The following is a 25,965-nucleotide window of genomic DNA, read 5'->3' on the forward strand; positions in this document are numbered from 1 at the left end:
AGCTTTAGCAAATTCATAACATATCATACAAATTGTAATTCGTAACATAGTAAGTAATAGATGATGGACATCCACAAAATAATACCATATCATAGTAGATGGAGAGTATTGGGTTTACATACAGAATAATACTAAATGCTCTGCGACCAGGTTGCAGCCAGCACTGCATGGTTTTATTTCTAGGAACACAAGTTAAAAAATACAAATATATTATGAATACAACAAATACAAAAAACAGAAATATACAAACAAGAGTATATAAACCTAACCTATTACATATCAAGATTTATTTTAAATTTGTTAAATACTTTTATGGTGCGTATTGATTTTTTGTTTTTACAATTACTGATCATTTCAAAATAATATTTAAATTATATCTTAAATAATGTGGAGGGGTTTGTTCTCTGCCCACTTCATTTTATGGATAAATAATCTCCCATGAAAGAAACAAATTAACAATAAGTTAAATCAAGGTCCACATAATTTGGATCAAAAATAAAACATCAGTCTCTCAAATTAACATTAATAGTCGTTTCTTTTCAAATAAAATCTTCTAGGAACACAAGTCGTGATGAGGAAAACTCAGAGCCGGGTCACGTGTGTCTATCTATTCAGATGCGCTAGGCGGGGTCTGTCCTGCCAACTGCAGTCTAATCTAACGTGAATGTAGCTTGCATGCGTGACTGCAGACAGTTTAAAGACAACAACAAAAAATCTAAATCCTTGATAGACAAGGGTCTTTACTAAATGAACGTATGATTGTTGTTACAATGTATCGTCTCTGTATAGATATGTTGTTTACATTGACAGAGTGATAGTCAGGCGTCACAGTATTCGCATTATGCATCCGATGCCTAGGATCGACGGGGACATTTTTGACTGTATCCAACGAGGGAACATTGATCAGTGTGCACATTTCATTCAACATGATCGATCTATCCTCAAAGAGAAAGGTACGTTTATAGGCCTGCCTATGCATTTTGTAGTATGCATTAGCCAACCATTTACTGTGCACACATTTGGGGAATGAATGTTATTTTCGATTTTTTTATTAATCCAAAAGCCTACCATATTGCAGAAGAGCATTTGTGGAAACCAAGACTGTTCTCAGGACAGGCCTGGTAGCTAGATATTTTCGCTTCGGAGACAATTTCAACAAACCCAACCCTTTTCGTGCGCAGCCGGCTATACAAGTTCATGTATCCCCGTGGAGCGGTTCGTACAAAACATTGTCCATTCAGGCTGCAAAGGTGTCTATTTCCTCTTTAACTCGATTTAATGGCGAGAAGAAAACAGGGAAATACGCATTCTGTATTTATGAAACACCATGCTACAATGCTTGTCCCGGATGTCGCATACTGTGTGCTTTCAATCAGGTTGCAGCGGTCCGTTTTTTTCAACCCTGGGGTGTAATCATTAGTCCAAACAGTACCGTTTTGCTACTAAAACAGAGGAAGACCCGAAACATTGTAAAAGACTCCAGCCACCCAAGCCATAGACTTTTCACTTTGGTACCGGCCGGCAAACGGTACCGGAGCTTCAGCTCTCGGGCCAACAAGCTCTGAGACAGCTTCTACCCCCAAGCCATGCTGTGCTGTTGTCTTCGGTCTCTCTTTATGTAGATTTGTGGTGTCATTTGTCGTGATCTGTGTTTTGTCCTACATTTAAATGTTTAATCCCAGCCCCCATCCCCTTCATTGTAAATAAGAATTTGTTCTTAATTGACTTGACTTAATTGAATTGACAATTTTTACCAGAGGTGGACTCAAGGATGATCAATGGAAACAGGATGCACCTGAGCTCAATTTAGAGTCATAGCAAAGGGTCTGAATACCTATTTAAATATGGTATCTGTTTTTTAAATTTTATATAAATTTGCAAACAATGCTAAACCCGTTTTCACTTTATCATTATGGGGTATTGTGTGTAGATCAGGATTTTTTTCCAATCAATTTTAGAATAAGATAACTATGCACTGTATATACAATGCCTTCAGAAAGTATTTACACCCCTTGACTTTTTCCACAAAAAAATTACAATTAAATCCATTTTAATCCGACCTTGTAACACAATTTGTTGTGTTACAAGGTCGGATTAAAATTGATTTAATTGTAATTTTTTTGTCAACGATCTATACAAAATAATGTCATGTGGAAGAAAAATTCAAACTTTTTTGTAAAAAAATAAATAAATACATACATACATACATACTATATTTTGATTACATAAGTACTCAAGCCCTGAGTCAATACATGTTACAATCACCTTTTGCAGTGATTACAGCTGTGAGTGTTTCTGGGTAAGTCTCTAAGAGCTTTGCACACCTGGACTGTACAATATTTTCACATTATTCTTTTAAAAACCCTTCAAGCTCTGTGAAGTTGGTTGCTGATAATTGCTTGACAGCCATTTTATATAGCCAATATATATTTAAAAACAAAGTTAAAATATACCATTTGGCCTTTACTACTACAGTATAGCCCATAGAAATACATTGAATAACACATTCATTGAAAAAGACAGTCCCAAAACTACCGACGTACTTCCATTCATTTATATGGGTTACCTTTTAAACGAATCCTGTGTCATTTTTGGGGGGAGGTCATAGACCAAAACATGTTCGTGAGATTCACCCCTTTCTATAGAGGGGTTCGTTTGTAGGCCAAACTGTTCTGATCCCACAGATGTGTTTGTGAGAAGACAATTTTAAGGATGTCTTCTGGTCTGACAAACAGCGCTGTAGCTCTGACACTTTTCACCTGCCATATGAGGTCTGTTATACTCAGACATCATTCAAACAGTTTTATAAACTTCAGAGTGTTTTCTATCCAATACCAATAATATGTTTTTATTTTAGCATCTGGGACAGAGTAGGCACACTATTCATCCAAAAGTGAAAATGCTGCCCCCTATCCCAAAAAGGTTAAACACGGTTTCCCATTCTTGTTCAGTGAACCATAAACAATTAATGAACATGCACCAGTGGAACGGTCGTTAAGACACTAACAGCTTACAGACGGTATGCAATTAAGGTCAGAGTTATGAAAACTTAGGACACTAAAAGAGGCCTTTCTACTGACTCTGGAAAAACAACAAAAGAAAGATGGCCAGGGTCCCTGCTCATCTGCGTGAATGTGCCTTAGGCATGCTTCAAGGAGGCTTGAGGACCGCAGATGTGGCCAGGGAAATAAATTGCAATGTCCGTACTGCGAGACGCCTAAGACAGCACTACAGGGAGACAGGACGGACAGCTGATTGTGCTTGCAGTGGCAGACCATGTGTAACAACACCTGCATAGGATCGTTACATCCGAACATCACACCTGCCGGACAGGTACAGGATGGCAACAACTGCCTGAGTTACACAAGGAACGTGCAATCCCTGCATCAGTGCTCAGGCTGTCTGCAATAGGCTGAGAGAGGCTGGACTGAGGGCTTGTAGGCCTGTTGTAAGGCAGGTCCTCACCAGACATCACCGGCAAATCTAGTGCCTCCATGAGGAGGAGATGCACTGCAGTACTTAATTCAGCTGGTGGCCACACCAGATACTGACTGTTACTTTTGATTTTGACCCCCCTTTGTTCAGGGAAACAGTATTCCATTTCTGTTAGTCACATGTCTGTGGAACTTGTTCAGTATATGTCTCAGTTGTTGAATCTTATGTTCATACAAATACTTACACATGTTAAGTTTGCTGAAAGTAAACGCAGTTGATGGTGAGAGGACTTTTCTTTATACAGTTGAAGTCAGAAGTTTATATACACTTAGGTTGGAGTCATTAAAACTCGTTTTTCAACCACTCCCCAAATTTCTTGTTAACAAACTATAGTTTTGGCAAGTCAGTTAGGACATCTACTTTGTGCATGACACAAGTAATTTTCCAACAATTGTTTACAGACAGATTATTTCACTTATAATTCACTTTATCACAATTCCAGTGGGTCAGAAGTTTACAATACACTAAGTTGACTGTGCCTTTAAACAGCTTGGAAAAGTCCTGAAAATTATGTCATGGATTTAGAAGCTTCTGATGGGCTAAATGACATCATTTGAGTCAATTGAAGGTGTACCAGTGGATGTATTTCAAGACCTACATTGAAACTCAGTGCCTCTTCCCTTGACATCATGGGAAAATCAAAAGAAATCAGCCAAGACCTTGGCTCTCGACCCCACCCTGTACAACTGGGTCCTGGACTTTGACTGGCCTCCCTCCGCTGATCCTTAACACTGGGGCCCCACAAGGGTGCGTTCTCAGCACTCTCCTGTACTCCCTGTTCACCCATGACTGCGTGGCCATGCACGCCTCCAACTTAATCATCAAGTTTGCAGACGACACTACAGTGGTAGGCTTGATTACCAACAACAACGAGACGGTCTACAGGGAGGAGGTGAGGGCCCTTTTGAGTGCGGTGTCAGGAAAATACTCACACAACATCAACAAAACGAAGGAGATGATCGTGGACTTCAGGACACAGCAGAGGGAGCACCCCCCTATCCACATCGACGGGACAGTAGTGGGGAAGGTGGAACGTTTTAAGTTCCTCGGCGTACACATCACGGGACAAACTGAAATGGTCCACACACACAGACAGCGTGGTGAAGAAGGCGCAATAGCGCTGAAGAAATTTGGCATCCTGAGAGCATACTGTCGGGCTGTATCGCCACCTGGTATAGTAACTTCTCCGCCCACAACCGTAAGGCTCTCCAGAGGGTAGTGAGGTCTGCACAACGCATCACCGGGGGCAAACTACCTGCCCTCCAGGACACCTACACCACCCGATGTCACAGGAAGGCCAAAAAGATCATCAAGGACAACAACCACCCGAGCCACTGCCTGTTCACCCCGCTATCATCCAGAAGGCGAGGTCAGTACAGGTGCATCAAAGCTTGGGACCGAGAGACTGAAAAACAGCTTCTATTTCAAGGCTATCAGACTGTTAAACAGCCGTCACTAACATTGAGTGGCTGCTGTCAACATACTGACTCAAATCTCTAGCTACTTTAAATGTATCACTAGTCACTTTAAACAATGCAACTTTATGTAATGTTTACATACTGTGCTGACTCAAGGGCAGAATACATACACTACTCATCTCATCTATATACTGTATTCTATAACATCTACTGCATCTTGCCTATGCTGCATGGCCATCACTCATGTATATATTTATGCCTTTACACTTGTGTGTGTATAAGGTAGTTGTTGTGAAATTGTTTGATTACTTGTTAGATATTACTGCACGGTCGGAACTAGAAGCACAAGTATTTCGCTACACTCGCATTAACATCTGCTAACCATGTGATCAATACATTTTTATTTGAAGTGGTAGGCCACACAAGCTCCCAGAACGGAAACGTAGAGTGCTGAAGCGTGTGTCCTCGGTTGCAACACTCACTACCGAGTTCCAAACTGGGTTTTCATGGCCGAGCAGCCGCAGACAAGCCTAAGATCACCATGCGCAATGCCAAGTGTCGGCTGAAGTGGTGTAAAGCTCGCTGCCATTGGACTCTGGAGCAGTGGAAACACGTCCCGAGTGATGAATCATGCTTCAGCATCTGGCAGTCCGACAGACAAATCTGGGTTTGGCGGATGCCAGGAAAATTCCACCTGTCCCAATGCATAGTGCCAACTGTAAAGTTTGGTGGATGAGGAGGAATAGTGGCTTGGGCTGTTTTTCATTTTGAAACTATCAGACCAGGGGTGAAAATACAGACTGCTGCAACTTGATTTGCTTAACGCGGTACTTGGCTTAACGCGGTACGCGACATCCGGGACTAGCAATAGCCACTCTAGCATGGTGGTGTTTCATAAAGAATGTATGCATATTTTTCCATTTTCTCCCGCCTTCTTCAGTTAAGGAGGAAACCGACTTTGGGTTAACCACACTATTCTAAGGCCACATCCGGGTAGTGTGCCTAAATTATCATATCGTTATTCTCTGGGAATTTCTTCTTAACTTCTATAAGTAAATGCTGAATAATAAGTATGTCAGAGGTGATACATACTGAGATGATTGTTGTCAGAGCTTTTCCAGAAGCCTTTTTCACACAGCTATCGCTTTGCAGCATCAAACATGCATGAGCAAATTGCTTTGTTACAGGCAGCAGATATTGATACATATGTGTATATACCCTGCTCAAAAAAATAAAGGGAACAACACAATGTAACTCCAAGTCAATCACACTTCTGTGAAATCAAACTGTCCACTTAGGAAGAAATACTGATTGACAATAAATTTCACATGCTGTTGTCCAAATGGAATAGACAACAGGTGGAAATTATAGGCAATTAGCAAGACACCCCCAATAAAGGAGTGGTTCTGCAGGTGGTGACCACAGACCACTTCTCAGTTCCTATGCTTCCTGGCTGATATTTTGGTCACTTTTGAATGCTGGCGGTGCTTTCACTCTAGTGGTAGCATGAGGCGGAGTCTACAACCCACACAAGTGGCTCAGGTAGTGCAGCTAATCCAGGATGGCACATCAATGCGAGCTGTGGCAAGAAGGTTTGCTGTGTCTGTCATCGTAGTGTCCAGAGCATGGAGGCGCTACCAGGAGACAGGCCAATACATCAGGAGACGTGGAGGAGGACGTAGGAGGGCAACAACCCAGCAGCAGGACCACTACCTCCGCCTTTGTGCAAGGAGGAGCAGGAGGAGCACTGCCAGAGCCCTGCAAAATGACCTCCAGCAGGCCACAAATGTGCATGTGTCTGCTCAAACGGTCAGAAACAGACTCCATGAGGGTGGTATGAGGGCCCGACGTCCACAGGTGGGGGTTGTGCTTACAGCCCAACACTGTGCAGGACGTTTGGCATTTGCCAGAGAACACCAAGATTGGCAAATTCGCCACTGGCGCCCTGTGCTCTTCACAGATGAAAGCAGGTTCACACTGAGCACATGTGACAGACGTGACAGAGTCTGGAGACGCCGTGGAGAACGTTCTGCTGCCTGCAACATCCTCCAGCATGACCGGTTTGGCAGGGGGTCAGTCATGGTGTGGGGTGGCATTTCTTTGGGGGGCCGCACAGCCCTCCATGTGCTCGCCAGAGGTAGCCTGACTGCCATTAGGTACCGAGATGAGATCCTCAGACCCCTTGTGAGACCATGTGGCTGGAGTGTGTCAGCAGTTCCTGCAAGAGGAAGGCATTGATGCTATGGACTGGCCCGCCCGTTCCCCAGACCTGAATCCAATTGAGCACATCTGGGACATCATGTCTCGCTCCATCCACCAACACCACGTTGCACCACAGACTATCCAGGAGTTGGCGGATGCTTTAGTCCAGGTCTGGGAGGAGATCCCTCAGGAGACCATCCGCCACCTCATCAGGAGCATGCCCAGGCGTTGTAGGGAGGTCATACAGGCACGTGGAGGCCACACACACTACTGAGCCTCATTTTTGACTTGTTTTAAGGACATTACATCAAAGTTGGATCAGCCTGTAGTGTGGTTTTCCACTTTAATTTTGAGTGTGACTCCAAATCCTGACCATTTGTGATCATTGATCATTTGTGTGTGATTTTGTTGTCAGCACATTCAACTATGTAAAGAAAAAAGTATTTAATAAGAATATTTCATTCATTCAGATCTAGGATGTGTTATTTTAGTGTTTCCTTTATTTTTTTGAGCAGTGTGTGTGTATGTGTGTGTGTGTTAACCAATCTTACCATCTTATCACCACTACTGGCCATATTCCACCTGGTTTAAAATCATACAAAATTTAAGGTCCAGCATTCCATCACAGTTCTTAGATGACTGCTGAAAGCTGACTGCTGATGTCTCTTGTTGGGATTTTGTCATGTCTAGTTTAACTACTCATCTCAGATCATTGATAATCATTCTATCCTTTCAGACAGACCTCCTGTGACAGTATGGCAGGAAGTCACAGCAGCTAAAAAGACCGTGGTATAGAGACAATAGTAGACCTACTGCTCTTTGGGTGGTTAGGTTGGAAGTGACTAAGTAATAAAATAAATGTGATCAGTTATAGCACCCTAATCATCTTTGTGTGTCGGTCTGTATCTGCGTCTGTGTGTAGGCTGGGGTGGTTTCACTCCTCTCCACTTTGCGGCCCTCCAAGGTAACCGTTGGATAGTTAACCTGTTGCTAAGCAATGGAGCTGACCCCAACCTGACCTGTGATGCAGGAATGACGGCCTTCCATTTAGCCTGCAGGTCAGTAACACTACCTGTCTCCTACCACGTCAGTATCTGCAGATTTTAATGGATTGAATAGGTCCCCCTATCCAGTCCTATTAGATCTATGGAAAGGGACTAGGGGAAGAGTGTTGGGCCCCTGGAGCATCTAGAAATGCCCCTGTCTCTCCCTCTTCTCCCTGAAATGTGTACTTGTACACTCCCCCTCATTGATGTGAAAGGAATGGACTGGTGTAAGAAATATGGTGGAACCTCCTTCCAGCCTGTGCTTACATCAGTCCAATACTTTGAAATCCTTGAGTGGGAGTGATCAAGTGCAAATCAAATTGTATTGGTCGCATACACCTATTTAGCGGGTATAGCGAAAAGCTTGTGTTCCTAGCACTAGTAAAGAATTAATTGTACTATTAATGCTAGTAATTATTATTGACTGTAATGTCTGTGTCTCTCCAGGCATGGTAATGTATATGTGATGCACCAGATTATGCAGCATGGAGCTGATTTACGCATAGTAGACCATCAGGGAAAAACCGCCCTACACCATGGAGTGTCTGGAGGCAACATGTAAGGACACACACACACACACACACACACACACACAGCTACATAATATTACACGTGTGTGTATATACAGTGGGGCAAAAAAGTATTTAGTCAGCCACCAATTGTGCAAGTTCTCCCACTTAAAAAGATGAGAGGCCTGTAATTTTCATCATAGGTACATTAAAACTATGACAGACAAAATGAGAAAAAAAATCCAGAAAATCACATTGTAGGATTTTTAATGAATTTATTTGCAAATTATGGTGGAAAATAAGTATTTGGTCAATAACAAAAGTTTATCTCAATACTTTATTATATACCCTTTGTTGGCAATGACAGAGGTCAAACGTTTTCTGTAAGTCTTCACTCCAAAACCTTCTCTCACTGTCAACTGTTTATTTTCAGCAAACTTAACATGTGTAAATATTTGTATGAACATAACAAGATTCAACAACAGAGACATAAACTGAACAAGTTCCACAGACATGTGACTAACAGAAATGGAATAGTGTGTCCCTGAACAAAGGGGGGGGGTCAAAATCAAAAGTCAGTATCTGGTGTGGCCACCAGCTGCATTAAGTACTGCAGTGCATCTCCTTGTGGACTGCACCAGATTTGCCAGTTCTTGCTGTGAGATGTTACCCCACTGTTCCACCAAGACACCTGTAAGTTCCCAGACAATTCTGGGGGGAATGGCCCTAGCCCTCACCCTCCGATCCAACAGGTCCCAGACGTGCTTAATGGGATTGAGATCCGGGCTCTTCGCTGGCCATGGCAGAACACTGACATTCCTTATTTGCAGGAAATCACACACAGAACGAGCAGTATGGCTGGTTGCATTGTCATGCTGGAGGGTCATGTCAGGATGAGCCTGCAGGAAGGGTACCACATGAGGGAGGAGGATGTCTTTCTTGTAACGCACAGCATTGAGATTGCCTGCAATGACAACAAGCTCAGTCCATTGATGCTGTGACACACCACCCCAGACCATGATGGACCCTCGATCCCACTCCAGAGTACAGGCCTCGGTGTAACGCTCATTCCTTTGACGATAAACGCGACTCCGACCATCACCCCTGGTGAGACAAAACCGCAACTTGTTTTCAATTTAAAACATTTTTTTTTTTTCAATGACTGGATGGGAGCAGTGGGTTAACTGTCTTGTTCAGGGGCAGAACTACATATTTCTACCTTGTCTGCTCTGGGATTTTATCTTGCAACCTTTCGCTTACTAGTCCAACGCTCTAACCACTCTAATCACCCCTGGTGAGACAAAACTGCGACTCGTCAGTGAAGAGCATTTTTTTGCCAGGTACACCTCCAATTGACTCAAATGATGTCAACTAGCCTATCAGAAGCTTCTAAAGCCATGACATTTTCTGGAATTTTCCAAGCTGTTTAAAGGCACAGTCAACTTAGTGTATGTAAACTAGTGACCCACTGGAATTGTGATACAGTGAATTATAAGTGAAATAATCTGTCTGTAAACAATTTTTGGAAAAAATTACTTGTCATGCACAAAGTGATGTCCTAACCGACTTGCCAAATCTATGGTTTGTTAACAAGAAATTTGGGGAGTGGTTGAAAAACGAGTTTTAATGACTCCAACAGACGTGTATGTAAACTTCCGACTTCAACTGTATGTGAACCCTTTGAAATTATCTGGATTTCTACATAAATTGGTCATGAAATTAGATCTGATCTTCATCTAAATCACAACAACAGACAAACACAGTCTGCTTAAACTAATAACACACAGATTATTGTATTTTTCTTGTCTATATTGGAATACATAATTTAAACATTCCCAGTGTATGTTGGAAGAAGTATGTGAACCCCTAGGCTAATAACTTCTCCAAAACCTAATTGGAGTCAGGAGTCAGCTAATGTGGAGTCCAATCAATGAGACGAGATTGAAGATGTTGGTTAGAGCTGCACAACCCTTTAAAAAACACTCACAAAATTTTGAGTTTGCTCTTAACAAGAAGCTTTGCCTGATGTGAACCATGCCTCGAACGAAAGACATCTCAGAAGACCCGAGATTTAAAATTTTTGGACTTTCATAAAGCTGGAATGGGTTACGAAAGCATCTCTAAAAGCCTTGATGTTCATCAGTCCACTAAGACAAACGGTCTATAAATGGAGAAAGTTCAGCACTGTTGCTACTCTCCCTAGGAGTGGCCGTCCTGCAAAGATGACTGCAAGAGTACAGCACAGAATGCTCAATGGGGTTAAGAAGAATCCTAGGAGTGTCATCTAAAGGCTTACAGAAATCTCTGGAACATGCTAACATCTCTGTTTATGAGTATACGATACGTAAAACACTAAACAAGAATGGTGTTCATGGGAGGACACCACGGAAAAAGCCACTGCCGTCTAAAAAAAACAACATGGCTGCACATCTGAAGTTCGCAAAAGAGCATCTGGATGTTCCACAGTGCTACTGGCAAGATATTATGTGGACAGATGGAACAAAAGTTGAGTTGTTTGGAAGGAGCACACCAACATCAACCTCATGCCAACTGTAAAGTATGGTGAAGGGTGTATCATGGTTTGGAGCTGCTTTGCTGCCTCAGGGCCCGGAGAGCTTACTATTGTCGACGGAAAAATGAATTCCCAAGTTTATCAAGAACTTTTGCAGGATAATGTAAGGCTATATGTCCACCAATTGAAGCTCAACAGAAGTTGGGTGATGCAACAGGACAACGACCCAAAACACAGAAGTAAATCAACTAAATGGCTTCAACAGAAGAAAATAGCCCTTCTGGAGTGGCCCAGTCAGAGTCCTGACCTCAACCCGATTGAGATGCTGTGGCATGACCTCGAGAGTGGTTCACACCAGACATCCCAAGAATATTGCTGAACTGAAACAGTTTTGTAAGGCGAAATGGTCCAAAATTCCTCCTGGCCATTGTGCAGGTCTGATCCACAACTACAGAATGTTTGGTTGAGGTTATTGCTGCCAAAGGAGGGTCAACCCGTTATTAAGTCCAAGGTTTTACATACTTTTCCCACTCTGCACTGTGAATGTTTACAGTGTTTTCAATAAAGACATGAAAACATATTATTGTTTGAGTTATTAGTTTAAGCAGACTGTGTTTGTCTATTGTTGTGACTTAGATGAAGATCCAATCAAATGTTAAGACCAATTTATAAAGTACAGGTCATTTCAAAGGGTTCACATACTTTTTCTCGAACCACGTATGTATGTGTGTTGTGCATCAGTGAAATATGTCACGCCCGCACGCACACACACAAACGCGCACACTTACCCCGCGTCGTGTCTCCTAGTGTTGCGATGCAGTACCTGTGGGAGACGGGAATGTTCAGGTGGTGCGATGGAGACATGTACAATGTCACACCTCTACACCTGGCTGCTGATGCTGGCAACACCGAGGTGATCCGCTACCTGCTCCGAAACAAGGTGAGGTGGACACACTTACTTGCTTGGAGAGTAAGTCTGATGATGACTTCCATGTTCCCCTTCTATTGGGGAGTTTCGCTATGGAGTTTACCTTACAGAGTTAGGTGCGCCACGATATCTCCTTTCTCCTGGAGTGTGCACTCATTCACTACTTCCCACATATGTAAAATCTTTAAATTAGTGAAGGCGGAGGAAAGTGGGAGTTCCACCATATTTCCAGGCAGGTCTGTTCAAGTCAGTCAGAGGTGAACAAATGCACAACCTCTGTAACATGCGCTGCTTGCTGAAAGAGCTGGGGCTCGATGGAGCACTCGGCTGCAGTACCCTTCAACTATTAAGGATTGCTGCCTCACTATTTAAAATGTTTTTTGTGTGTGTGTGTGTGTCAGAGGTGTATGGTGGAGACTGTGGATGAGGATGGGTTGACAGCGGTCCATGTGGCATCAGAGAGAGGCTGTATAGAGATGTGTTGGACGCTGCTACAGAGATCAGGCTTCAGAATACTACACTTGAAGACCTACAGCGGACACACGCCTCTGGACCTCTGCAGGCAGGGAAGGACATTCAGGTGGGTCGCAATAGCTCTAACCTTTACCTGGGTATTAATTAGGCACAAAACAGAGGACAACAGACAAAAACAGGGACTTTTATTTTCAGTTGCAAAAAGTTTAAAAACATTTTCCATTGTGACAAATACCACCCAGGAATATATCACACTGTCAACCTCTTCTGTCCCATTGCCATACCACCATCACTTTCTGTTTTGGGGTTGTATTTCCATAGACATCTGCAGCTGGCCAAACTACTGACCCGCTACATGAAGGAGCCACCCTTCAGCAAACCTGACGAGTCCCCAAGTTAGTGCTACGCCTTTAGTCTCTAATGAGGCTGTGATAAGTTTAACTGTAAAACATTGTGTGCCAACGAATCATGTTCATGTGTATAATTGTTTCTGTGTGTATCCGTGCATGCGTGGATCTTTGTGTGTGTGTGCGTGCGTCCAGTCCTGTACTACTGGACATTATTCTTCCCCTGTCTGATCGGAGGAGTGATTCTGATTATCGCAGCGATGTTGGGGGGCTACGGAGGGATAACGTGCGCCGTCCTCTTCCCTTGGCTGGCCAGGAGTATTTTCTCCCAGTTACACCGCATGACCACCTACCAGAGGTACAGACTTTGTGTCTATGTGCGGCCTAACTGTGTGTTTGTGTATGTCTGCGTTATACATTATATTCATCCATTGTATTGTTCTTTGTTCCATTAACTGTTGTGTTGCAGGTTGGCCAACCCCGTCTACCTAGGGACTATGATAGCAGGACTGTTCCACTCTCTAGTCTGTTTCTACTACAAAATACTGCCACCTAATATCCTTTATCTTACAGTGATACTGTACTGCCTAATGTATACATAGAGTTGAAGTCGGACGTTTACATACACCTTAGCCAAATACATTTAAACTCAGTTTTTCACAATTCCAGATATTTAAACATTGTAAAAAATTCCCTGTCTTAGGTCAGTTAGGATCACCACTTTATTTTAAGAATGTGACATGTCAGAATGATAGTAGAGAAAAGGATTTGTTTCAGCTTTTATTTCTTTCATCACATTCCCAGTGGGTCAGAAGTTTACATACACTCAATTAGTATTTGATAGCATTGCCTTTAAATTGTTTAACTTGGGTCAAACATTTCGGGTAGCCTTCCACAAGCTTCCCACAATACGTTGGGTGACATTTGGCCCTTTCCTCCTGACAGAGCTGGTGTAACTGAGTCAGGTTTGTAGGCCTCCTTGCTTGCACACGCTGTTTCAGTTCTGCCCACAAAATTTCTACATGATGAGGTCAGGGCTTTGTGATGGCCACTCCAATACCTTGACTTTGTTGTCCTTAAGCCAATTTCCACAACTTTGAATGTATGCTTGGGGTCATTGTCCATTTGGAAGACCCATTTACGACCAAGCTTTAACTTCCTGACTGATGTCTTGAGATGTTGCTTCAATAAATCCACCAAATTTTCCTCACTCATGATGCCATCTATTTTGTGAAGTGCACCAGTCCCTCCTGCAACAAAGCACCCCCACAACAAACAGTTCTATTTTTGTTTAATTAGACCAGAGGACAATTTTGTCCCCATGTGCAGTTGCAAACCGTAGTCTGGCTTTTTTTATGGCGGTTTTGGAGCAGTGGCTTCTTCCTTGCTTTGCTGCCTTTCAGGTTATGTCAATATAGGACTCGTTTTACTGTGGACATAGATACTTTTGTACCGGTTTCCTCCAGCATCTTCACAAGGTCCTTTGCTGTTGTTCTGGGATTGATTTGCACTTTTCGCACCAAAGTAAGTTAATCTCTAGGAGACTGAACGCGTCTCCTTCCTGAGCGGTATGATAGCTGCGTGTTCCCATGGTGATTATACTTGCATACTATTGAACGTGGTACCAAGGATGAACCAGACTTGTGGAGGTCTACTATTTTTTTTTCTGAGGTCTTGGCAGATTTTGTTTGATTTAAACATGATGTCAAACAGAGGCACTGAGTTTGAAGGTAGGCTTTGAAATACATCCACATGTACACCTCCAGTTGACTCAAATTATGTTAATTAGGCTATCAGAAGCATCTAAAGCATGACACTTTCTGGAGTTTTCCAAGCTGTTTAAAGTCACAGTCAACTTAGTGTATGTAAACTTCTGACCCACTGGAGTTGTGATACAGTGAATAATAATTGAAACAATCTGTCTGTAAACAATTGTTGGAAAAATTACTTTTCTTCCAAATGGACAATGACCCCCAAGCATTCTTCCAAAGTTGTGGCAAAATGGCTGAAAGACAACAATGTCAAGGTATTGGAGTGGCCATCACAAAGCCCTGACCTCAATCCCATGGAAAATTTGTGGACAGAACTGAAAAAGCGTGTGCGAGCAAGGAGGCCTACAAACCTGACTCAATTACACCAGCTCTGTCAGGAGGAATGGGCCAAAATTCACCCAACCTATTGTGGGAAGCTTGTGGAAGGCTACCCAAGTTAAACAATTTAAAGGCAATGCTACCAAATACTAATTGAGTGTATGTAAATATATATGTGTATAAATATCTACAGTGGAGCAACAAAGTATTTAGTCTGCCACCAATTGTGCAAGTTCTCCCACTTAAAAAGATGAGGCCTATAATTTTCATCATAGGTACACTTCAACTATGACAGACAAAATGAGAAAAATAAATCCAGAAAATCACATTGTAGGATTTTTAATTAATTTATTTGCAAATTATGGTGGAAAATAAGTATTTGGTCACCTACAAACAAGCAAGATTTCTGGCTCTCACAGACCTGTAACTTCTTCTTTAAGAGGCTCCTCTATCCTCCACTCGTTACCTGTATTAATGGCACCTGTTTGAACTTGTTATCAGTATAAAAGACACCTGTCCGCTACCTCAAACAGTCAAATGGAAGACATACAAGACCACTGATAATCTCCCTCGATCTGGGGCTCCACGCAAGATCTCACCCCGTGGGGTCAAAATGATCATTAAAAAATCGCAGAACTACACGTGGGGGACCTAGTGAATGACCTGCAGAGAGCTGAGACCAAAGTAACAAAGCCTACCATCAGTAACACACTACGGCGCCAGGGATTCAAATCCTGCAGTGCCAGACGTGTCCAGGCCCATCTGAAGTTTGCTAGAGAGCATTTGGATGATCCAGAAGAAGATTGGGAGAATGTCATATGGTGAGATGAAACCAAAATATAACTTTTTGGTAAAAACTCAACTCGTCGTGTTTGGAGAACAAAGAATGCTGAGTTGCATCCAAAGAACACCATACCTACTGTGAAGCATAGGGGTGGAAACATCATGCTTTGGGGCTGTTTTTCTGCAAAGGGACCAGGACGACTGATCCGTGTGAATGAATGGGGCCATGTATCGTGAGATTGACTGAAAACCTCCTTCCATCAGCAAGGGCATTGAAGATGAAACGTGGCTGGGTCTTTCAAGCGTGACAATGATCCCAAACACACCACCCGGGCAACGAAGGAGTGGCTTCGTAAGAAGCATTTCAAGGTCCTGGAGTGGACTAGCCAGTCTCCAGATCTCAACCCCATAGAAAATCTTTGGAGGGAGTTGAAAGTCTGTGTTGCCCAGCAACAGCCCCAAAACATCACTGCTCTAGAGGAGATCTGCATGGAGTAATGGGCTAAAATACCAGCAACAGTGTGTGAAAACCTTTGAAGACTTACAGAAAACGTTTGACCTCTGTCATTGCCAACAAAGGGTATATAACAAAGTATTGAGAAACTTTTGTTATTGACCAAATACTTATTTTCCACCATAATTTGCAAATAAATTAATAAAAAATCCTACAATGTGATTTTCAGGATTTTTTTTCTTCTCATTTTGTCTGTCATAGTTTAAGTGTTACCTATGATGAAAATTACAGGCCTCATCTCTTTAAGTGGGAGAACTTGCACAATTGGTGGCTGACTAAATACTTTTTTGCCCCACTGTATATAAAAAAATGTGTGGCCTACATGTAGTATATTGTTGGTTGAGCCTTAACCCGCTGTGACGTTTGTGGGGGGATAGTGTTCTGGGTCATGTGTCGCTGGTCCAGTTCTCTATGGTTTTGGCCATGTTCTGGAAGATTCTAACCCAGGATCCTGGGGAGCTGGGACCGGGAGATGCAGATCCTCGCTTCTCCTCCATAGCAGACCTGCTGGAGAAAAAACAGAATCCTCAGAGGTTCTGCATCTACTGTGAGGTGAGGAGAACCAATCCATTAATCAATGCCTTTTCCCACATCTTTTTTTTAATCCATCCTCCATATTCCCGAACGAAACTGTGCACATCCACAGAGAACTATATTTCCTAAATGCTCACCAAACAGTGCCTCGATCCAGTCGGCAGTTTTCTTTATCTAGATTACTCAACTTTGGCAAATGTGTTGAGACAACAAAGGAATCTATGTACCCAGAACTTTCCTGCCCCAAAATTGAGTTAACTAAAAATCGTGTTGCAGCAGATTGCCTTGATTTAAAACTTAACTCAACTTAAAAAAATTAAATTACATGTTTTACAGTGGTGTTCATCAATAGCAGCAGATGTAATAAGCTGAGTTTTCTGTAAATGTTTTGTTCAAATGTAAAATATATTATTACTTAATTGAATTTCGTGTATTTTTGGGGAATTGCCAACACTGTCACTTAAAACCAGGGGTTGGAACCAAAATTACTTTCCAATCGTTTCATTCTGAACAGAACCATCGGTTGCAGTCCAAACACTTAAAAGACAGACCCTCATCCACTTACCCTCGCCTTATGCCCTTGGGGGAAACCCCGTCACCATCTTGGTGGGTGGTCCAAATGATTAGCCAAGCAAGGGAAGTTTGTAACGTAAGCCCCTCAGCCCTCGTTTTTAGTCAGCTTTGTGAGTGTACCATTATGTTCACTCCTGGCCTGAAACTCCCCATAATTCAATTCGTGACGATTGTACATCCGCTAAGAAAAGTCAGCGAAAACTTCTTTTTTTTTTTTTATATCAATGGAGAAGTCAACATACAAGAATAAACTAATGCAAATAAGTTAGACATTTTGCTACTACGTAAATGGTTTTGTTAAATCTTTTGGAAATTGTAGAGATGAAACATTTCCCTTGTTCTGAAGTTTCAGCTAGGCAGGCTAACGTTAGTTAGCTAATTTATATTTAATATGTAGACATACACTCATAATTGACTGTAGTGCATATAAAGCACCCACAAGTTACCGGTGGCTGGAAACACAATCATCGCGTGATAAATGAGTGACAAATTTCCAGCCAAGGGTGGCCCATTTTAAAAATCATTCCTGTCATCTTTTTCTTTTTTTGGAGAAAAATCAGTATACATACAAGAACTATACAGACAATGATAACATATGCTAGGGGGTACAACAGATTATAGAAAGACCTTAAAAGATGCACACATTGATTGTTTTAACAGCTTTCTTATTAAAATAATGTATAATGGTCTTAATATACTGCTCGAATTCCTTATAGAGAAGTGTTTTTTTTATTAGTGAATTTACATTTTTGAATATGAAATTTCGCCATTAGCACAATTTTAGATTTTGTTTTTCTTTATCTTTATTATGGTTAAGGAAACCGAGCAGCACATTCTCCCATTAAAAAACAAAAGTCATCAAAAATATTAACAATTATAAAACTGTGAATATCTTTCCATAATTGTTTTACATGTAGACAATGCCAAAATAAATGTGAAACTGTTTCTGGGTGCTCAACACAAAAAGTACAATCAATGTTAATGTATTTTTTGACTTTCTTCAGGTAATGATTCGCTGGGTAATACTTATGGATCATTCTGAAAGGGACCTCCTTTTACCTTGTTAACAAGCAAGTATGTGTGGTAATAACCAGACTTTTTTCCCCAACAGATAATGTATTCCGTTAACTTGTGACATAAGGGATGGATACAATATCCCTTTGAAATAAAGCACGTATAGATCTGTTGTTCTGAGGGAGCAAGGAGAGAAACATATTTTTCCTATTGGAGAGTCAACTGGATTAAGCAAGGGTAGGTCAGGAAGGTGAGGTCTGGTTACACCTCTAAATAACATGAGAGTTCCAGATGGAATAGCATCAAAGACTATGGCGAACTCTAAGTGTTACAGGGATATTGTAACGAGATAAAAAAATCCTCATAAATTGAGTAACAATCTTTCTGCATTAAAAAGTTGACTCACCAGCAGGATATGATTATTGAACCAGTTGTTAAAAAAATAGACTTTCTATACAAAATGTCCTTACTGTTCCAAATGAAATACCTATGAGGGGAAAAATTATGTTTATATATTAACGACCACGCTACGAATACTTGTCTATGAAAAGCAGATAATTTTGCAGGAATCTTATCAATGTTATAGTTCCAAAGTAACAAAATTGAAGCCACCAAAACGGGAGAAGAAATAATGAGGGATGAAATTATTAGGATTAGGAAGTAGGATTCTTTACAATTAATCTTAAAAGTATTTTTCAAAGTAGGAAAATCTACAAAATTGTGTCCACCATATTCATATGAGTTCATAATGACAAATTTCCTAATATAATGTGTAAAGTTTTTCCAGGTGAAGTTGAAAAGCACCTGGTCAACCGCTTTACCTATTTTGTTGTCAAGATATAGGGACTCCTTCCTTCTTAGCCCTCCAAGTGTATACTCCTCAGGCGTCATGAGACGTCAACAGAGATGTCCACTTCATTTGAAGGCTGAGGGGTTAGGGTGTGTCAACCATCGTTTTTTGGGATTCTGTTCCGACCAGAAAAATAAAGTTCTGAATCGGTTCTAACCAAAACATAGTAACGGTTTATATCGTTTATTTCTGTTCCTTTTAAACCTCAAAACTATATTTATGTACATTTAGCTAGACATTAAATTACTTAACCAATGGATAGAACAGCTTGCTATGTAGCTACATGCGTTGGACAACAAGTGTAGGGTGTGCGAGATGCAACTGAAATTTCGCAGAGCGCGCTGGGCATGTTGTTGTTATGACATACATTATCTGAACAAGGCCCATGGAATTATACTTACGGTGGAGTGGCTTCTATGAAGGAACTTTTGAATGTCTTTGAACTTCAGCGAGTTGGTTTAACTAACGTTGGATTTAGAGAATTAAAATAACGCGTCTTACCTTTCTGTAGTTAATAAATCCATTGTGAAACGTGATAACTGTGGTATCAGTAACTAGCATTGAAAAGTAAATCCATTCTAATAAAAAAATCTCCCTAATTTTTCAATCATAGCTAGCTGTCAGTAGCTGCCGTAGACTATGCTTCCGAGGGAGGGGAGAGGCAGATGGCCGAAACACTGTTAAAAACGTCCAGCTGTCAGGCACTGGAATACGTTTGAGTGACAGCAAGGGCTTTGCATTGACTCCTTGTTGCGTTTTTTGTGGAACTGAAAAAAATTATGCCCAGAACGTTAACCGGTTCCCATGCTTTTAAAATAACTGTTCTGTTATGGAATTAGTATAGATCACTTTCCCTCTGGTTCTGTTCCTCAAATTTCGTTATTTTACGGTTTGCAGTTATTTTCCCTGAACCGGTTCCAACCCCTGCTTAAAACAGTTGTGTTTATGATATGATTTATAGAAGTGCGTAGATGCGATAAACAAGTCAATCGAACACGAACATAACCATGGAATTGCCATGGAATTGCCATGGAAACACGTGGGGGAAAGAACCAGTCTCCCCATTGCCCTCCAGCAAAATTTGCCTACATTTGGCGTATTTCACTCTGAGGCACAAATTGGAGTATAATTCTTGTATGGATGTCAACGCCAACACATGTTCATATCATTACCAATCAACTGCATTGGTTAAAAAAAAACTGACTACCACCATCTAATTATACGAACGGGAATTAGCATTTAGTAGTCACTTCTTCTAAATCTGAAAAGGGACATCTTCTACATTTGAATGCACGAAAACAGACATATCCAAATGTAACTTAAATACATAAATCGTGACGGATTTGACACATCCACTTTGCTAGATCAAATGTGCTAAATGTGCACCAATCTGGTCCGCATCTATCCCTTCTCAAGTTAACCACTCAAACAGGAAGTGTTTCTCACTGCTGTTTCCTCTCTTCTCTAGTTGTTCCAGCCGGACCATACTAAACACTGCAAATTGTGTGATGTGTGTGTGAGGGATTACGACCACCACTGCCTGTTCCTGAACCGCTGCATTGGTAGGGGAAACCACCGCCTCTTCATCATCTTCATCCTCTCCATGGCCGCAGCACACCTCCTTTTCGTGGCTGCGGCCATTTACCACCTGTATGTGGTGGTGGTGTCCCTTGAGGACCAGTCGTTGGTTAGGGCAGTAGCTAAACAGTTCTGGGTGGTCACATTGACAATAATGAACGCTCTGACAATCCTTTGGGAGGCTTGGCTGTTGACAGAACAGTTTGATGCCATCGCCATGGGGACTACAACCTACTTCAAACCTACCTGCGAGACTCGGCAACGGTCACTAGGATACCGCTGGACAACGGTTCTTACCTTCCTATTGGAGGGGAGGAGACGGTTAGATTATGGACAGACGGAGGACAATATCTCCATAGACATTTAGACAATATGCACTCTAAAACCTGTGGTATAATGAATAACAATGTATATATGAATTCTGTATTCCATTCTTGAAACCAACTGGATCATCTGTGAGACTGTTAGCATGGTGAGCTAGAGTCTAGGCATTACCTTGGGAAGCTAATACCGCTATTAAACATATAACAAGTGGTGTGTAGACCAGAATTGGTTCTAATAGATCTTAACATTAGAGATTCCTTAGATTGTCTTTGGGGGTGTGGTCGTCAATATATCTGTTTAAACTTTATACTTGAACATAGGTATTGAAAAATTATACTTTTAACATATAGACTACAGTAGACTGAATGCGGAAATCTTGCCAGCTAACAAATCAACATGTCACACTCCTCACATAACGCACTGACTTAACTCTATGTCCTGGTTAAGCATTTCCTATGTATACAGTACATGTAGAGCTAGTTTTATGTGATGCTCTGAGCTATTTTAAAGCTGACAGTACTTCTACAACAATGTAGCTAGTTTATGAACAACTGATTTTGCGCTGTCCCTGTGAAGGATCCCACTATTTTATTACAGTATATCCCGTGGAGTTAGCTTTCTGTTTTACATTTTTAATGCATTGGTGTATTTAAAACAGTGTTTCGTGGGAGATAACTGGTCACTTAATGTGACCGGTTTCTTATTACTTAAATAAAAAGTAATATGATGATGTGATGCGTGCCTTTTATGTTATTGGTGGCGTAAACCATAGCTAACAGTGACTAGACTTTAGCTTATAAGTACAATGTAATTTGGCTAATCGTATGGCTATGTTAGTTCAGGGAGCTAACACAAGTCTACAGGTCTCAGGCAACATGACTTATTAGGCAAGAGTGGTTCGACATGTAAAACCACCTTCGTAATAACATGTCGTGACTCTGCCCTACTCTATAGCAAAACCAAGACTCGGCACTGCTAACAGACCACATCCAGTCATCTCCCGTTACTCTCACTGATTTCCTCAATATCCCATGGGGACATATTGCTAGATTAAAGGATGATGATTCAGTAGCCATCTAAGCGTGGTGTAGTCAAGTTATGAATATACTGTACAGTGCCTTCGGAAAGTATTCTAACCCCTTGACTTTTTCCACATTTTGTTAGGTTACAGCCTTATTCTAAAATGTATTAAATTGTTTTTTCCCCTCAATAAACACACAATACCCCCCCCCCCCCCCCAAAAAAAATGAAATATTACATTTACATAAGTATTCCGACCCATTACTCAGTACTTTGTTGAAGCACCTTTGGCAGCGATTACAGCCTCGAGTCTTCTTGGGTATGACGCGACAAGCTTGGCACACCTGTATTTGGGGAGTTTCTCCCATTCTTCTCTGCAGATCCTCTCAAACTCTGTCAGGTTTGATGGGGTGCAGCAACGCACAGCTATTTTCAGGTTTCTCCGGAGCTGTTCGATTAGGATTAAGTCCGGGCCACTCAAAACATTCAGAGGCTTGTCCTGAAGCCACTCCTGCATTGTCTTAGCTGTGTTCTTAGGGTCATTGTCCTGTTGGAAGGTGAACCTTCACCTCAGTCTGAGGTCATGAGAACTCTGGAGCAGCTTTGCTCTGTTCATCTTTGCCTCAATCCTGACTAGTCTTCTATTCCCTGCCACTGAAAGACATCCACACAGCATGATTCTACCACCACCATGCTTCACCGTAGGGATGGTGCCAGGTAGCCTCCAGACATGACGCTTGGCATTCAGGCCTAACAGTTAACTATTGGTTTCATCAGACCGGAGAATCTTGTTTCTCATGGTCTGAGAGTCTTTAGGTACCTTTTTGCAAACTCCAAGTGGGCTGTCAGGTGCCTTTCACTGAGGATTTGGCTTCCGACAGCCACTACCATAAAGGCCTGACTGGTGGAGTGCTGCAGAGATGGTTGTCTTTCTGGAAGGTTCTTCCATATCCACAAAATAACTATTGAGCTCTGTCAGAACTTTTTTGGTACCCTTCCCCAGATCTGTGCCTTGATATATTCCTGTCTCAGAGCTCTACGGACAATTCCTTCGACCTCATGGCTTGGTTTTTGCTCAGACATGCACTGTCAACTGTGGGACCTTTTATATAGATGTGTGTGCCTTTTCAAATCATGTCTAATCAATTGAATTTACCACAGGTGGACTCATCTCAAGGAGGATCAATGGAAACAGGATGCACCTGTGCTCAATTTCGAGTCTCTGTTATCAAAGGGTTCTTATGTAAATAAGGTATTTCTGTTTAGCATTTTTAATACATTTCCAAACATTTCTAAAAACCTGTTTTCGCTTTGTCATTATGGGGTATTGTGTGTAGATTGAGTATTTTTATTTATTTAATCAATTTTAGAATAAGGCTGTAACAAAAATTTGGAAAAAGTCAAGGGGTCTGAATACTTTCCGAAGGCACTGTATCTGAGCGGTTTAGCCATTTGTGTCACATGCAATATTATTGAATGTCCTCTGTATATAGAGCAGGCCATGCAGAGTGTTTAAGATGGGAGAAAGCAGTCTGTACAGGTTGAGGAGGCCAGAAGACCTAACATCCATTCTACTCTCTTATCGCGCTCTCTCTCTCTCGCTCTCTCGCTCTCTCGCTCTCTCGCTCTCTCGCTCTCTCGCTCTCTCGCTCTCTCTCTCTCTCGCTCTCTCACTTGCTCTCTCTCTCTCTCTCTCACTTGCTCTCTCTCTCTCTCTCTCACTTGCTCTCTCTCTCTCTCTCTCTCTCTCTCTCTCTCTCTCACTTGCTTCTCCTCTAACTTGCTCATATCTCTCTCTCTTCTCTCTCTCTCTCTCTCTCTCTCTCTCTCTCTCTCTCTCTCTCTCTCTCTCTCTCTCTCTCTCACTTGCTCTCTCTCTCTCTCTCTCTCACTTGCTCTCTCTCTCTCTCTCTCTCACTTGTCACTTGCTCTTATCTCTCTCTTCTCTCTCCTCTCTCTCTCTTATATCTCTCTGCTATCTCTCTCTCTCTCTCTCTCTCTCTCTCTCTCTATCTCTCTCTCTCTCACTTGCTCTCTATCTAGTCTCTCTCACTCTTTCGCTCTCTCTCTCTCTCTCTCCACTGATCGATCTCTCCTCTCTCAATTGCTATCTCTCTCTCTCTCTCACTTGATCTCTCTCTCTCTATCTCTGATCTATCTCATCTCTCTCATTGCTCTCTCTCTCTCTCTCTCACTGCTCCTCTCTCTCTTCTATCTTCTATCTCTCTCGCTCTTCTCTCCTCGCCTCTCACTTGCCTCCTCACTTGCTCTCTCTTCTCTCGCTCTCTCTCTCTCTCTCTCTCTTCACTTTGGCTCTCTCTCATCTCTCTTCACTTGCTTTTCTCTCTCGGCTCTCTCGCTCTCTTCCGCTCTCTCGCTCTCTCGCTCTTCTCGCTCTCCTCTCTCTCTCTCTCTCTCTCAACTTGCTCTCTCTCTCTCTCTCTCTCTCTCTCTCCTCTTCCTCTCTCGGCTCTCTCTCTCTCTCGCTTCCTCACTTGCTCTTCACTTGCTCTCTTCTCTCTCGCCTCTCTCTCTCTCACTTGCTCTCTCTCTCTCCTCTCACCTTGCTCTCTCTCTCTCGCTCTCTCTCTTTCTCCACTTGCTCTCTTCTCTCTCTCTCTCTCTCTCTCCTCTCTCACTTCTCTCTCTCTCTATCTCTCCTCTCTCTTCTCTTCTCCGCTCTCTCTCTCTCTCTCTCTCTCTCGCTCTCACTTGCTCTCACTTGCTCTCTCGCTCTCTCGCTCTCTCGCTCTCTCTCCTCTCACTTGCTCTCTCTCTCTCTCTCACTTGCTCTCTATCTCTCTCTCTCTCACTTGCTCTCTCTCTCTCTCTCTCACTTGCTCTCTCTCTCTCTCACTCGCTCTCTCGCTCTCTCGCTCTCTCGCTCTCTCGCTCTCTCGCTCTCTCGCTCTCGCTCTCTCGCTCTCTCTCTCTCGCTCTCACTTGCTCTCTCTCTCTCGCTCTCTCTCTCTCTCTCTCTCACTTGCTCTCTCTCTCTCTCTCTCTCTCTCTCTCTCTCTCTCTCTCTCTCTCTCTCTCTCACTTGCTCTCTCTCTCTCTCTCACTTGCTCTCTCTCATGCGCACACACACACTCCCTAAATCGGCATTATGGATGCTAGCAGTAGCAATTTTCTGACATGGCATCGCCTCTGTTCCTGGCATTCCATTCCATCTGGTCCTTTTCCATTAGCCAATCAAATCATATAATGTTAATTATCTCTGTCTTATTGGTGAGCTGGTCTGGGTGAGTTTCCAGGATCAGAGGGGATTGTATGTGTCATGATGTGATTATTGTCTATGACTGCTGCCGGTGACCATAGCAACAGAATAAACAAACATGAACAAAGTGTGAATAGCTAGAACACCATAAGCAGAGGCTAGTGATTTAAAAAATGGAGGTGAATGAGAGACCCACGGTATAGATGCAGACCGCAACGGAAGTGATAATGCGTGTTTACAAAAAAGAAATGATTTTAACCTAAAACATTTAATAAAGACATGTATATTAAAATATTATGGGCAATGAGATGGCTACTTAGTGTTAGGAAGATATCACAGCAGTGATTGAATGAGAGTATGAGTTGGGGTTTGTTCGCAGGCTTGACTTCAGTCCAGGACAGGGGTTGAGGTGTTCAGAGGCTTCAGTGCAGGACAGGCTCATCATGGATGGATGGTGTTGGACAAGAGCTCAACTCTTCTACTGAGGGCAGGACAGGATTTGACTGGGAAGACATAACACAACACAGTTAGACA

The 25,965-nt window shown here is 42.2% G+C and overlaps 1 protein-coding gene across 3 annotated transcripts; it reads left to right on the plus strand.

The window, feature by feature from the left end:
* The first annotated feature begins 570 nt into the window (after positions 1-570).
* si:ch211-223a10.1 (putative ZDHHC-type palmitoyltransferase 6) lies at positions 571-21,926 on the plus strand. Of its 3 annotated transcripts, none has more exons than XM_020481391.2 (10): positions 571-953; positions 8,038-8,173; positions 8,609-8,719; positions 11,990-12,122; positions 12,512-12,690; positions 12,906-12,979; positions 13,190-13,289; positions 13,401-13,486; positions 16,680-16,870; positions 20,758-21,926. In XM_020481391.2, the coding sequence occupies exons 1-10, from the start codon at positions 842-844 to the stop codon at positions 21,232-21,234; spliced, it is 1,599 nt and encodes a 532-aa protein (XP_020336980.1). In that variant the 5' UTR covers positions 571-841; the 3' UTR covers positions 21,235-21,926. The 3 variants fall into 3 exon arrangements, with proteins under 3 accessions (XP_020336980.1, XP_020336981.1, XP_020336979.1); XM_020481390.2 differs by having other exon boundaries at positions 572-953; positions 13,127-13,289; XM_020481392.2 differs by lacking the exons at positions 8,038-8,173; positions 8,609-8,719 and having other exon boundaries at positions 13,127-13,289.
* Positions 21,927-25,965: the final 4,039 nt, after the last annotated feature.

The sequence above is a fragment of the Oncorhynchus kisutch genome, linkage group LG4, assembly GCF_002021735.2.
Source record: "Oncorhynchus kisutch isolate 150728-3 linkage group LG4, Okis_V2, whole genome shotgun sequence".
Taxonomy (NCBI): domain Eukaryota; kingdom Metazoa; phylum Chordata; class Actinopteri; order Salmoniformes; family Salmonidae; genus Oncorhynchus; species Oncorhynchus kisutch.